At 33.4% G+C, this 14732-nt stretch overlaps 2 protein-coding genes across 2 annotated transcripts; both read left to right on the forward strand.

Moving 5' to 3' along the window:
• The first annotated feature begins 5393 nt into the window (after positions 1 to 5393).
• Positions 5394 to 5971, forward strand: LOC145168485 (auxin-induced protein 15A-like). The gene has a single exon (XM_079087282.1). The coding sequence runs from the start codon at positions 5472 to 5474 to the stop codon at positions 5778 to 5780; it is 309 nt and encodes a 102-aa protein (XP_078943408.1). The 5' UTR covers positions 5394 to 5471; the 3' UTR covers positions 5781 to 5971.
• Positions 5972 to 13767: 7796 nt separating this feature from the next.
• On the forward strand, positions 13768 to 14344 carry LOC145168486 (auxin-induced protein 15A-like). Its single transcript, XM_079087283.1, has one exon. The coding sequence runs from the start codon at positions 13846 to 13848 to the stop codon at positions 14152 to 14154; it is 309 nt and encodes a 102-aa protein (XP_078943409.1). The 5' UTR covers positions 13768 to 13845; the 3' UTR covers positions 14155 to 14344.
• The last annotated feature ends 388 nt before the right edge of the window (positions 14345 to 14732 follow it).

Genomic DNA, 14732 nt, shown 5'->3' on the forward strand with positions numbered 1-14732 from the left:
TGCAAAGTTAAAAGACAATTCATTCATAAGTTATGGGTTATTTCAAAATTCCAAGGTACTAACTTTAGAGGTTATTTCAAAATTCCAAGGCTTACGTACATGTTCATATGCTATGTGTACCACGCTGACCTCATTTAACTACCTAATTAACCTTATTGCTGCCCGGTTTCAGATCGTTTAATTAAAAAAAAAACACTTCCTAAAGTCATGTATGTGTGCTCTTGCTGAGAAAACTAGGTGAATGCTCTTAATCCAAATTTAAGATCAAATCAAAGGGATTATGATTATTAAAGGAAAAAACAAGGTAACACCCCAATCATTTTCATTTGTATGGATCAATTTCAAAATCATGAAAGTTCACATGAACCCTACTTAAGCACTTATTTACAAGTTTCAAATTATCATAGGGTAATTACTCAAAGATAGAAATTAACATGTTATTAGGGCATATTAACATGTTTTAATCGAGGGCTATTGCTATATGATCATGATGCAAATTGTCATTACGTACTCCATAAAGTACATCATGATTAGTCTTGAATTATTGAAACTGGAATAATAATTATGAAGTAATTAGTGTGTGATTAGTATTAGTAAATATCATGATAAATTAATATTGGATCTACATTATATCAATGATGAAAGATTAACACAAGGATGTTAAATCTTATAGCCAGCAGGGTCGGTCTATTGGTATTCCATGCCTACAGCAAGATAAGAAAAAAAAGCCCCTATGTTTGTACCTTATGACAGACCCAACACATTTATAATTTTTTTTAATAAAAGAGCACGACAACTTTATAATAAAAGAAAATACAAGAAAAAAAAGACACAATCCAAAATGCATATGCCATTTTTAGGGTTTGAACTCTCACAAACGAGTGTGGATAAAGTGTCATATACATTAAGAATGTCTATTTTATTAACTTATTCAACTGTCTTATTAACTTATTCAACTGTCTGGATATAAGTAGATGATGATTTTACCTGTATAATTGAGAATGATGATAAATATCAAATTGTCAACATAATAGATGTATAAATTAATATTTTTTTCAAACAACAATATATAAATGTAACTAATTTAATCACCAATATATTCAATTGCTTAAATTAAACACCATTTACATATGTTTAACATATGATGGTAACCAAATTGAATTAATCATGACATAATCAAGCACATTTATTGTGTCTTTATGAATTAAAAAGGAAGGGCAATTTAAGAGCAAAAGTTTCTAAACACAAAGTTTTCCAAACCGGTAATTATAGATGATGAAGGGCTCTTGTGTTATCCTATAAGCATCTTCCTTGGCAAGCTATTGTAGTTTTCAAAAGAACAATTTGAGATACAACAAGATAACAAAAAGTCGATTCACACCACATAAACATCAAAAGTTAAGAACGAAAGAAAGATTCACAACATAACAACATCAACGAATGAAATGGTAAATAATCTTATTTGAATCCACATCAATCGGTTAAAAGGTATACTTGTATTAAAATATAAGGTTATTTGCTAAAATGACAATATTAATTCTAACATTTTTATAATTTTATTGACAAACACCGAAAATTTCTAGCAACTTTATCAATTAGGGAAGTCACAAAGTTAAAAATAAAAGAAAAAAAATGGGACAAAAACTTTAATTCAACCACACCGTAAATAGAATCTTAAAAAAATAATAATAATAACAATCTCAAAGAGTTTTTATTTGGATATTATAAATCGTTTCAAAAACCATTGAAATTTCGAACTTATAGCTATGCAAATCGAAGGTTGGATACTTCTTGCCCACACAGTTGGTTTGAAAGCCAAAAAATTAATAACTATGATATAATAACCTCATAATAAAAGAGTCGAGAGGGAAACCAAATTGGGATATCAATTAGAACGTCCTTCGTCAAAAGGTACCAAAGTCAACATCGATCGACTAAAGTGCAAGTTGGTATATTGAGAAAGAGAAAATCAAAATTTTGGGATTTTTCAATATCAAAACGTTCACGGTCTCAATATGAAGACTTTTCCCGTCTTTCAGCATAAATCTAAAACTTGAGAAGAGAGTCAATTTTTTTCATTGCTCTGTGGGGTTCTGTCGGGATGGTCAAGAGATGATCAACGACGCTAAACATGATGCGGTCGGTCTCAAAAAGTTCAAGACATCGGTGAGAAGAGAAGGTGGTGACTATGGTTGTACCGAGAATGAAGACTAACAAGAAGAAAAGGAGAAGATATGGATTGGAGGCTGAAGTGAGATAATCAGGAAAAACCTGTCCCAATTCTCATTAAAGAAAAAGAATATATACTTGTAAAACATACATAAGCCGTATGTCAACATTAATGGGCCGGGTATGTATAAGTACATAGATATACATACCGAAATTGGCTAACAAATATGCCAGCTATAATAGTTACATGGAGTTTTGAGAGATAACAAGATTTTTAACCTAAGCTACCAAATTAAGATTAACATTTTCTTTCTGTTCAGCATCTACAAGAAATAAAAAATATAAAAATAAACCACATTCAAACAACTCTTCCTTTTTCAGGTTAGATGAAAGAAACAACATTTTCTTCTTGAATGGCCAAATTCCCCATAAATACATCCAATGACACTCTCGATTCCCATTTAGTTAGAGTGGAACATTTTCTTCAAAAGCATATTAGTAGGTGGTTTATTAATATTCCTAATTAGATTTGATCCCTTTTCATTTTTGATAGTGTTAACCACTTCACCACCTAAAATGGTGGAATGGTTATACTTCAAAAAATAAATTAATTATAAAGATGCAAAATATTACGATTTTTAATGAAACATAGCCATGTGAAAATATACATATGGGCCATAGTTTTGCTCACTCTTTTCCGCTTACATTGCAGAAAATATGTGGCATACTTTATTCAACGTCTAATCCTTTGGGTCCAATAACAAATTGGAAGACAAAACCATGTGATCTTGCATTTTGCTAGAATGTGTCACAATCTCTTCGCTAAAATTCCTACTATTACCCAATCTTATTGAAATCTTCTTACACCTATATAATGCATCCAATTGTGCAGATATCAAGCACAACTCTCCACAGCACCTGCCACAAAAACAAAATCCTTTCATATTGCATTTCTTTACCAAAACAAATTAAGTGACCTTACCCTTCATATATACATGGCTATTCGTATGCCTCGGATCATTCAAGCAAAGAAAGTTCTTGGTCGATCATTGTGTTAGGATCGAGACACTTAACACACGACTCTAAACACACACACAGCTCACGAAAAACAAGAACACAAGGATGAACACGAGGGATTTAACGTGGTTCGGTCCTTCTTTGGCCTACGTCTACCGGTAACTAGGAATTTATATTTCTTGGTGCTAATCTGCACTCTTTCTGTGTTACTCTAGATACAAGTTTTACAAATACAGATGAATCTCTTATATAGAGATGGAAATCAGAAGTAGTCAAAAAACACAACCGGGTCTTCAGCCAACCTTTGAAAAAACTTCACATTCAACAATTGTGGCTTCACATTCAACAATTGTGGCTTCACATTCAACACATTGTCCAACGGAAGCCGTCCATGGTCATCTACAGAAATCATCCCTAAAGGACATTTTGCAGTTTATGTTGGTAATCAAGAGAAAAGACGATTTGTTGTTCCTTTATCATTATTAAACCAGCCTTCGTTCCAAGACTTGCTACATCAAGCAGAGGAAGAATTTGGATTTGATCATCCAATGGGCGGCCTCACAATTCCGTGCCGTGAGGAAGTGTTCATTGATGTTGCCTGCCGCCTTAGCTCGTTATGATGAAGAGCTTGGCATGCATCGTGTTTGCTAACAGTTTTGTACAGTCAAAATCACCATGATGATTAATTACTTGTAAATCAGAGGGAGTAATGTGGTTTCCAAATTAATTGTATGATAACAAAATTTAGTTTCAGCATTAATACATTAATGACGAGCATAGTTCAACTTATGGTGTTTATGTCTATGCCATTAGGGCTTTCTTTATCAATGTCCTCTAAGCCCACCAGAACCACGTACTTACTTTTGTTCTTTAGCTTGTATTTTCAATCTGTTCAAAAAAAGTGTGTATGCCACATCTTTCTCCATATATTATAGCCTTAAGGCCTGGATCAGTTGTTTCTATAACACCACCTACCCAAGAGCTATCAGTTATTGTTCTTTTCCTCTAACCTGTTATGATAGGGACTGATTGGTGAAGAGAAATCGGCCGATGACCAATGATCAATAGTTAGATAAAAATTCATGGTAGGATCTCACATGTTAGTGTATTAACTCAAGGGAACGACTTTGTAAAGGGCATGCTAATGTCTTTCTTGAGGAAGCTCGGAAGTTTAAAGAAAAGAACTCATATTGCGAATACCATGGTACTTAGCTTCTTCTGATGGCAAACTATTAGGCATATTTGTATTAGATCATGACCATATTACTAATTAGGAAGGTTTCAATATAAAGTCTAGCTACAACTCTTGTATAGATATCATGAAAACTAAGGAAAAAGGCAAGGCATTGAGTTTCAAATATTATAATCACAAAAGAATTCCAACAGAGACCCCTCTTGGAACATCCTAAACATCATCACATCCTACTTTCTTCCCAAGAGATTTATTCCGCTACAAATCTTAATTACTCAAGCAACATGGCAATCGCTGACAACCTACCAAAATAGTTAGAAAGACCCCACAATACATGGACCTATATATATCAAGTTTTCAACATCACAAGTTACTGCTTGTAATCAATAAATGAATAATATAAAAAAACAATGGGTCACTTAATTAGTTGATATCAGAGTTACGGAAAAGCAAACAGCCAATCGGCTATCAGTTAAAGTCAAATAGCGGATCCTTTTGTATCGATCATTGATAACAGAACAACCTTCAGAAGATATATATCTGATTTTCTTCAGGAGGGAAAAGCAAAATATTTAAGTGCATACTATGTGTTTAATTCATATATCAGATTAGATATGAGCATTGATTTTTTTTTGGATGTTTTGTTGATTTCAGGACCTGAAATTGTGGACTTGTTGCACTTGAAAAAAAGATGCCTAACCTTCTGATATTTTTTACAAACATGGCCATGTGAGAAATAATGATGTGTGTCCATAAGACTCACTTACTTGTACATGGGCCCATAGTGTAGCTCAAGCTTGGCCACTCAGCATTACTGAAATTTTGTGGCATACTTCATTGTACATATATAATTCGTTGGGGCCAATAACAAGTTAGAAGACAAAACCATGTGATTTTTCTTTTTGGTAGAATGTGTCACCATCTCTTCTTTGAAATTCCTACTATTATTTGATCTTCATTGAAATCTTCATAGACCTATAAAATGGATACAATTGGGCTGATATGAAGCACAACTCCTACCAAAATCCATCACAACATCTTTCACATAAAAGAAATCCTTTCAGAAGAAAGAGACCGTAGCCTTCATATAAAAATGGCCATTCGTATGCCTCGAATCATTCAGGCCAAAAAAGTTCTCTGTCGATCATTCTCCAATGGAATCCGCTCATCATCATCATCGGTAGACATCATCCCCAAAGGACATTTTGCAGTTTATGTTGGTGATCAAGAAAAAAGACGATTTGTTGTTCCTTTATTGTTATTAGACCAGCCTTCATTCCAAGATCTGCTACGTCAATCAGAGGAAGAATTTGGTTATGATCATCCAATGGGTGGCCTCACAATTCCATGTCGTGAGGACGTCTTCATTCAACTTGCATCTGGCCTGATCTGCTCATTATGACCCAGAATTTTGCATTGTATTTAATAACATATACATAATTTTGTACAGTAGAAACCACCATGAAACCTAAGTATTTGTAAAGCAGACTCCAAATTGTACGATAACCAACACTATTTTGACTATTAACATAGCAATGAAGAACATCATTCAAAATTTTTTATGTATATATCCATATGCCACCTTCCTTTATTAATGTACTATTATAAGGTGCTCAAAATCACATACTTCAAACTTTCTACATCGATCTCACAAGTGTTCAAAAATGGTGTTTATTTCACATCTTTTTCTATATAGTTAATACTACATTTCTTCTGCGATAAGACAGCCACACGATTTCAATCAAGCGCCCAATTTCGCTGAGCTGAACACAAAGACTCCTCCAGATAGATATACTGTGCGGCTTCCTCGTGTGATCCACATTCCACAATCTCATCGGCACGACATCATCACGACCTTCCAATTCGCGTTATAGGCAGTCACAGGGATTTAAGACCATTTTTCACTTAAAATTCAATTCCATCAAAATCAGGCCTTAAACGCTTGTATTTCTCCATTTTCTTTGGGCCGTAAATATCATATATGATTTTTGAATCTCTTGATGATTAATTTACTCTGCCCATGGTCTTCATGCTTTGGGCTTTCTAAAAAAATCTTGGTGATGTTGTCTTAATATCAATATTTTTACTAATTATTGTTGATTCTCATTTACATAGTATTGGTTCCATACATTGGAGGTATTATTTTGGATTATCAAATCATATGAAGATGCATGTTCGATTATTTGGAACTTTAAACTTCGACTGAGTTTTACCAATATTGATAAACTTTATTATTTTTGTTCATTTTTAACGAATATTATTGTGAAAGGCTTGCTAAAAACTAGTAGGACAAAGATGACATACGAAGGTTCTTTTTGACACGTCACAATTCGACTTTTTATTTTTAATTGTTATTTTCGCAATGTCAAAAAAAATCTTACAAACTAGTTTATAAGCTAGGTTTTTAAAGAGTTACTCAAACTCGCATTTCAATAAATCTTTTTTAAAATCCTCCCTTCATATACATTCATTTCCATAGACCAAGGGCGAAGGAGCCAAAAGCGAAGATAAAGGAAAATTAGTCTGTTGGTTAGCTAGCTAGTTAGCTGGAGAAATAGTTTTTTTTGTTTTTTTTTTCTTTTTGTAAAAGTTAGCTGCACTATTACAGAAAGCATTTGTTTATGTGGTTAACATGATTAACTAGTGTGAGTATGGAACCACACCTTTTATAACCGCACCAATTAAACTTGCAATCACCTCCATTAAGCCTCCATAGACGATACTCTTCAAGATCTCAAAAGATTTAGAATGGCGTCATTGTGTTTGACCTTAGATCAATGCAGGAGAGGTGGCTACTCGAATATGTTTCATGTTTTATGGGTGTTTTACTTTTACCACCCAATTGAGAAAGGACATCATTACTAGCCGGTGACTCTTTTGGCTTTGAATATGCTCCTACACTGGATCCATCATTTTCACCTCCAAAACATTAGTTCATATGATAAAATTTTGAACCACAAAAAACTAGTAACGAAAAGATAGACATAATAAAGGATTTCATTTGGTTCCCCGACTTCTGGATCATTAACAATATTGTTGGGTTATAACTCGAAAAATGCTAAAACGCTTCCCATCTTACATTTAACCAAAGTGTAAGACTTAATTCAGTACATAGATATAAAAAAAAACAACTAACTTACAACATGAACCAGACAGAATATAGTGATGAGGGTGGTAGTGATGGTGCTTCAAATGTTGGTAAACGAATGGTCGTGGTGACTAGAGCTTGTCTGCCTAAGCTTGAATGAAATATTAGAATTAAGAGGGAAGATTTGGGAATGCTATCTATACATACGGAGGGAACTAGCGCGAAATGAAAGTTTTGAATGAAACTTTTAGAGGGATGATTACATGATTTTTTGGTGCGGTTTCTATGATAAAATGGTGTGATATTGATCTAATGCACCAATAAATACGCTTTTAATGCTTTTTATTGCGGTTATAGGAACGACAACGATAAATGCTTTAAATGGTGTGGTTGGTTGGTGTACTGATGCAAAATTCGTTTACTAGTACGGTTTAGCTACAACGGCACCAAAAAAAACCCTATCACACCAAAAAGTTTTAGGCTACCACCGCACCAAAAAAAACCCTACCGCACCAAAAAACAGGTTATGTTCTAGTTGTGTCATAAATGGTTAATATGAAATGGAATGAAAATTCTAGTCTTATATATGTGTAATACTACAAAAAGTGTAATTTGGTCAAAAGCGACAAAAATAAGAAAGTATGATTGTTATTACCTTTATATATGTTATTATTATAAGTCGTATAATTTATTAGAAATGAGTTTCATGGAAATGAGGGTAAAACGAGAAGAATTGAGAAAAATTAAAATTTACTTGAAATAATGAAAGTATTAAATTTGGAGCAATGGGAGGCTAATCAAACGAAGGTGTTAAGGAACAAACAAGGTTGAAATTGAAAGAGGACGTATAATACTAAACAATGAAAAATGAATCAACTTAATTGGTAAAACAATGAGCAAATTATGAGTTTGCAAAGTTAAAAGACAATTCATTCATAAGTTATGGGTTATTTCAAAATTCCAAGGTACTAACTTTAGAGGTTATTTCAAAATTCCAAGGCTTACGTACATGTTCATATGCTATGTGTACCACGCTGACCTCATTTAACTACCTAATTAACCTTATTGCTGCCCGGTTTCAGATCGTTTAATTAAAAAAAAAACACTTCCTAAAGTCATGTATGTGTGCTCTTGCTGAGAAAACTAGGTGAATGCTCTTAATCCAAATTTAAGATCAACTCAAAGGGATTATGATTATTAAAGGAAAAAACAAGGTAACACCCCAATCATTTTCATTTGTATGGATCAATTTCAAAATCATGAAAGTTCACATGAACCCTACTTAAGCACTTATTTACAAGTTTCAAATTATCATAGGGTAATTACTCAAAGATAGAAATTAACATGTTATTAGGGCATATTAACATGTTTTAATCGAGGGCTATTGCTATATGATCATGATGCAAATTGTCATTACGTACTCCATAAAGTACATCATGATTAGTCTTGAATTATTGAAACTGGAATAATAATTATGAAGTAATTAGTGTGTGATTAGTATTAGTAAATATCATGATAAATTAATATTGGATCTACATTATATCAATGATGAAAGATTAACACAAGGATGTTAAATCTTATAGCCAGCAGGGTCGGTCTATTGGTATTCCATGCCTACAGCAAGATAAGAAAAAAAAGCCCCTATGTTTGTACCTTATGACAGACCCAACACATTTATAATTTTTTTTAATAAAAGAGCACGACAACTTTATAATAAAAGAAAATACAAGAAAAAAAAGACACAATCCAAAATGCATATGCCATTTTTAGGGTTTGAACTCTCACAAACGAGTGTGGATAAAGTGTCATATACATTAAGAATGTCTATTTTATTAACTTATTCAACTGTCTTATTAACTTATTCAACTGTCTGGATATAAGTAGATGATGATTTTACCTGTATAATTGAGAATGATGATAAATATCAAATTGTCAACATAATAGATGTATAAATTAATATTTTTTTCAAACAACAATATATAAATGTAACTAATTTAATCACCAATATATTCAATTACTTAAATTAAACACCATTTACATATGTTTAACATATGATGGTAACCAAATTGAATTAATCATGACATAATCAAGCACATTTATTGTGTCTTTATGAATTAAAAAGGAAGGGCAATTTAAGAGCAAAAGTTTCTAAACACAAAGTTTTCCAAACCGGTAATTATAGATGATGAAGGGCTCTTGTGTTATCCTATAAGCATCTTCCTTGGCAAGCTATTGTAGTTTTCAAAAGAACAATTTGAGATACAACAAGATAACAAAAAATCGATTCACACCACATAAACATCAAAAGTTAAGAACGAAAGAAAGATTCACAACATAACAACATCAACGAATGAAATGGTAAATAATCTTATTTGAATCCACATCAATCGGTTAAAAGGTATACTTGTATTAAAATATAAGGTTATTTGCTAAAATGACAATATTAATTCTAACATTTTTATAATTTTATTGACAAACACCGAAAATTTCTAGCAACTTTATCAATTAGGGAAGTCACAAAGTTAAAAATAAAAGAAAAAAAATGGGACAAAAACTTTAATTCAACCACACCGTAAATAGAATCTTAAAAAAATAATAATAATAACAATCTCAAAGAGTTTTTATTTGGATATTATAAATCGTTTCAAAAACCATTGAAATTTCGAACTTATAGCTATGCAAATCGAAGGTTGGATACTTCTTGCCCACACAGTTGGTTTGAAAGCCAAAAAATTAATAACTATGATATAATAACCTCATAATAAAAGAGTCGAGAGGGAAACCAAATTGGGATATCAATTAGAACGTCCTTCGTCAAAAGGTACCAAAGTCAACATCGATCGACTAAAGTGCAAGTTGGTATATTGAGAAAGAGAAAATCAAAATTTTGGGATTTTTCAATATCAAAACGTTCACGGTCTCAATATGAAGACTTTTCCCGTCTTTCAGCATAAATCTAAAACTTGAGAAGAGAGTCAATTTTTTTCATTGCTCTGTGGGGTTCTGTCGGGATGGTCAAGAGATGATCAACGACGCTAAACATGATGCGGTCGGTCTCAAAAAGTTCAAGACATCGGTGAGAAGAGAAGGTGGTGACTATGGTTGTACCGAGAATGAAGACTAACAAGAAGAAAAGGAGAAGATATGGATTGGAGGCTGAAGTGAGATAATCAGGAAAAACCTGTCCCAATTCTCATTAAAGAAAAAGAATATATACTTGTAAAACATACATAAGCCGTATGTCAACATTAATGGGCCGGGTATGTATAAGTACATAGATATACATACCGAAATTGGCTAACAAATATGCCAGCTATAATAGTTACATGGAGTTTTGAGAGATAACAAGATTTTTAACCTAAGCTACCAAATTAAGATTAACATTTTCTTTCTGTTCAGCATCTACAAGAAATAAAAAATATAAAAATAAACCACATTCAAACAACTCTTCCTTTTTCAGGTTAGATGAAAGAAACAACATTTTCTTCTTGAATGGCCAAATTCCCCATAAATACATCCAATGACACTCTCGATTCCCATTTAGTTAGAGTGGAACATTTTCTTCAAAAGCATATTAGTAGGTGGTTTATTAATATTCCTAATTAGATTTGATCCCTTTTCATTTTTGATAGTGTTAACCACTTCACCACCTAAAATGGTGGAATGGTTATACTTCAAAAAATAAATTAATTATAAAGATGCAAAATATTACGATTTTTAATGAAACATAGCCATGTGAAAATATACATATGGGCCATAGTTTTGCTCACTCTTTTCCGCTTACATTGCAGAAAATATGTGGCATACTTCATTCAACGTCTAATCCTTTGGGTCCAATAACAAATTGGAAGACAAAACCATGTGATCTTGCATTTTGCTAGAATGTGTCACAATCTCTTCGCTAAAATTCCTACTATTACCCAATCTTATTGAAATCTTCTTACACCTATATAATGCATCCAATTGTGCAGATATCAAGCACAACTCTCCACAGCACCTGCCACAAAAACAAAATCCTTTCATATTGCATTTCTTTACCAAAACAAATTAAGTGACCTTACCCTTCATATATACATGGCTATTCGTATGCCTCGGATCATTCAAGCAAAGAAAGTTCTTGGTCGATCATTGTGTTAGGATCGAGACACTTAACACACGACTCTAAACACACACACAACTCACAAAAAACAAGAACACAAGGATGAACACGAGGGATTTAACGTGGTTCGGTCCTTCTCTGGTCTACGTCTACCGGTAACTAGGAATTTATATTTCTTGGTGCTAATCTGCACTCTTTCTGTGTTACTCTAGATACAAGTTTTACAAATACAGATGAATCTCTTATATAGAGATGGAAATCAGAAGTAGTCAAAAAACACAACCGGGTCTTCAGCCAACCTTTGAAAAAACTTCACATTCAACAATTGTGGCTTCACATTCAACAATTGTGGCTTCACATTCAACACATTGTCCAACGGAAGCCGTCCATGGTCATCTACAGAAATCATCCCTAAAGGACATTTTGCAGTTTATGTTGGTAATCAAGAGAAAAGACGATTTGTTGTTCCTTTATCATTATTAAACCAGCCTTCGTTCCAAGACTTGCTACATCAAGCAGAGGAAGAATTTGGATTTGATCATCCAATGGGCGGCCTCACAATTCCGTGCCGTGAGGAAGTGTTCATTGATGTTGCCTGCCGCCTTAGCTCGTTATGATGAAGAGCTTGGCATGCATCGTGTTTGCTAACAGTTTTGTACAGTCAAAATCACCATGATGATTAATTACTTGTAAATCAGAGGGAGTAATGTGGTTTCCAAATTAATTGTATGATAACAAAATTTAGTTTCAGCATTAATACATTAATGACGAGCATAGTTCAACTTATGGTGTTTATGTCTATGCCATTAGGGCTTTCTTTATCAATGTCCTCTAAGCCCACCAGAACCACGTACTTACTTTTGTTCTTTAGCTTGTATTTTCAATCTGTTCAAAAAAAGTGTGTATGCCACATCTTTCTCCATATATTATAGCCTTAAGGCCTGGATCAGTTGTTTCTATAACACCACCTACCCAAGAGCTATCAGTTATTGTTCTTTTCCTCTAACCTGTTATGATAGGGACTGATTGGTGAAGAGAAATCGGCCGATGACCAATGATCAATAGTTAGATAAAAATTCATGGTAGGATCTCACATGTTAGTGTATTAACTCAAGGGAACGACTTTGTAAAGGGCATGCTAATGTCTTTCTTGAGGAAGCTCGGAAGTTTAAAGAAAAGAACTCATATTGCGAATACCATGGTACTTAGCTTCTTCTGATGGCAAACTATTAGGCATATTTGTATTAGATCATGACCATATTACTAATTAGGAAGGTTTCAATATAAAGTCTAGCTACAACTCTTGTATAGATATCATGAAAACTAAGGAAAAAGGCAAGGCATTGAGTTTCAAATATTATAATCACAAAAGAATTCCAACAGAGACCCCTCTTGGAACATCCTAAACATCATCACATCCTACTTTCTTCCCAAGAGATTTATTCCGCTACAAATCTTAATTACTCAAGCAACATGGCAATCGCTGACAACCTACCAAAATAGTTAGAAAGACCCCACGATACATGGACCTATATATATATCAAGTTTTCAACATCACAAGTTACTGCTTGTAATCAATAAATGAATAATATAAAAAAACAATGGGTCACTTAATTAGTTGATATCAGAGTTACGGAAAAGCAAACAGCCAATCGGCTATCAGTTAAAGTCAAATAGCGGATCCTTTTGTATCGATCATTGATAACAGAACAACCTTCAGAAGATATATATCTGATTTTCTTCAGGAGGGAAAAGCAAAATATTTAAGTGCATACTATGTGTTTAATTCATATATCAGATTAGATATGAGCATTGATTTTTTTTTGGATGTTTTGTTGATTTCAGGACCTGAAATTGTGGACTTGTTGCACTTGAAAAAAAGATGCCTAACCTTCTGATATTTTTTACAAACATGGCCATGTGAGAAATAATGATGTGTGTCCATAAGACTCACTTGTACATGGGCCCATAGTGTAGCTCAAGCTTGGCCACTCAGCATTACTGAAATTTTGTGGCATACTTCATTGTACATATATAATTCGTTGGGGCCAATAACAAGTTAGAAGACAAAACCATGTGATTTTTCTTTTTGGTAGAATGTGTCACCATCTCTTCTTTGAAATTCCTACTATTATTTGATCTTCATTGAAATCTTCATAGACCTATAAAATGGATACAATTGGGCTGATATGAAGCACAACTCCTACCAAAATCCATCACAACATCTTTCACATAAAAGAAATCCTTTCAGAAGAAAGAGACCGTAGCCTTCATATAAAAATGGCCATTCGTATGCCTCGAATCATTCAGGCCAAAAAAGTTCTCTGTCGATCATTCTCCAATGGAATCCGCTCATCATCATCATCGGTAGACATCATCCCCAAAGGACATTTTGCAGTTTATGTTGGTGATCAAGAAAAAAGACGATTTGTTGTTCCTTTATCGTTATTAGACCAGCCTTCATTCCAAGATCTGCTACGTCAATCAGAGGAAGAATTTGGTTATGATCATCCAATGGGTGGCCTCACAATTCCATGTCGTGAGGATGTCTTCATTCAACTTGCATCTGGCCTGATCTGCTCATTATGACCCAGAATTTTGCATTGTATTTAATAACATATACATAATTTTGTACAGTAGAAACCACCATGAAACCTAAGTATTTGTAAAGCAGACTCCAAATTGTACGATAACCAACACTATTTTGACTATTAACATAGCAATGAAGAACATCATTCAAAATTTTTTATGTATATATCCATATGCCACCTTCCTTTATTAATGTACTATTATAAGGTGCTCAAAATCACATACTTCAAACTTTCTACATCGATCTCACAAGTGTTCAAAAATGGTGTTTATTTCACATCTTTTTCTATATAGTTAATACTACATTTCTTCTGCGATAAGACAGCCACACGATTTCAATCAAGCACCCAATTTCGCTGAACTGAACACAAAGACTCTTCCAGATAGATATACTGTGCGGCTTCCTCGTGTGATCCACATTCCACAATCTCATCGGCACGACATCATCACGACCTTCCAATTCGCGTTATAGGCAGTCACAGGGATTTAAGACCATTTTTCACTTAAAATTCAATTCCATCAAAATCAGGCCTTAAACGCTTGTATTTCTCCATTTTCTTTGGACCGTAAATATCATA

The sequence above is a fragment of the Lactuca virosa genome, chromosome 4, assembly GCF_052849685.1.
Source record: "Lactuca virosa cultivar CGN04683 chromosome 4, Lactuca_virosa_CGN04683_v6, whole genome shotgun sequence".
Classification (NCBI taxonomy): domain Eukaryota; kingdom Viridiplantae; phylum Streptophyta; class Magnoliopsida; order Asterales; family Asteraceae; genus Lactuca; species Lactuca virosa.

Bases quoted from the DNA above. Each gene is read 5' to 3' on its own strand.
- LOC145168486 (XM_079087283.1), top strand. From the start codon at position 13,846: ATGGCCATTCGTATGCCTCGAATCATTCAGGCCAAAAAAGTTCTCTGT.
- LOC145168485 (XM_079087282.1), top strand. From the start codon at position 5,472: ATGGCCATTCGTATGCCTCGAATCATTCAGGCCAAAAAAGTTCTCTGT.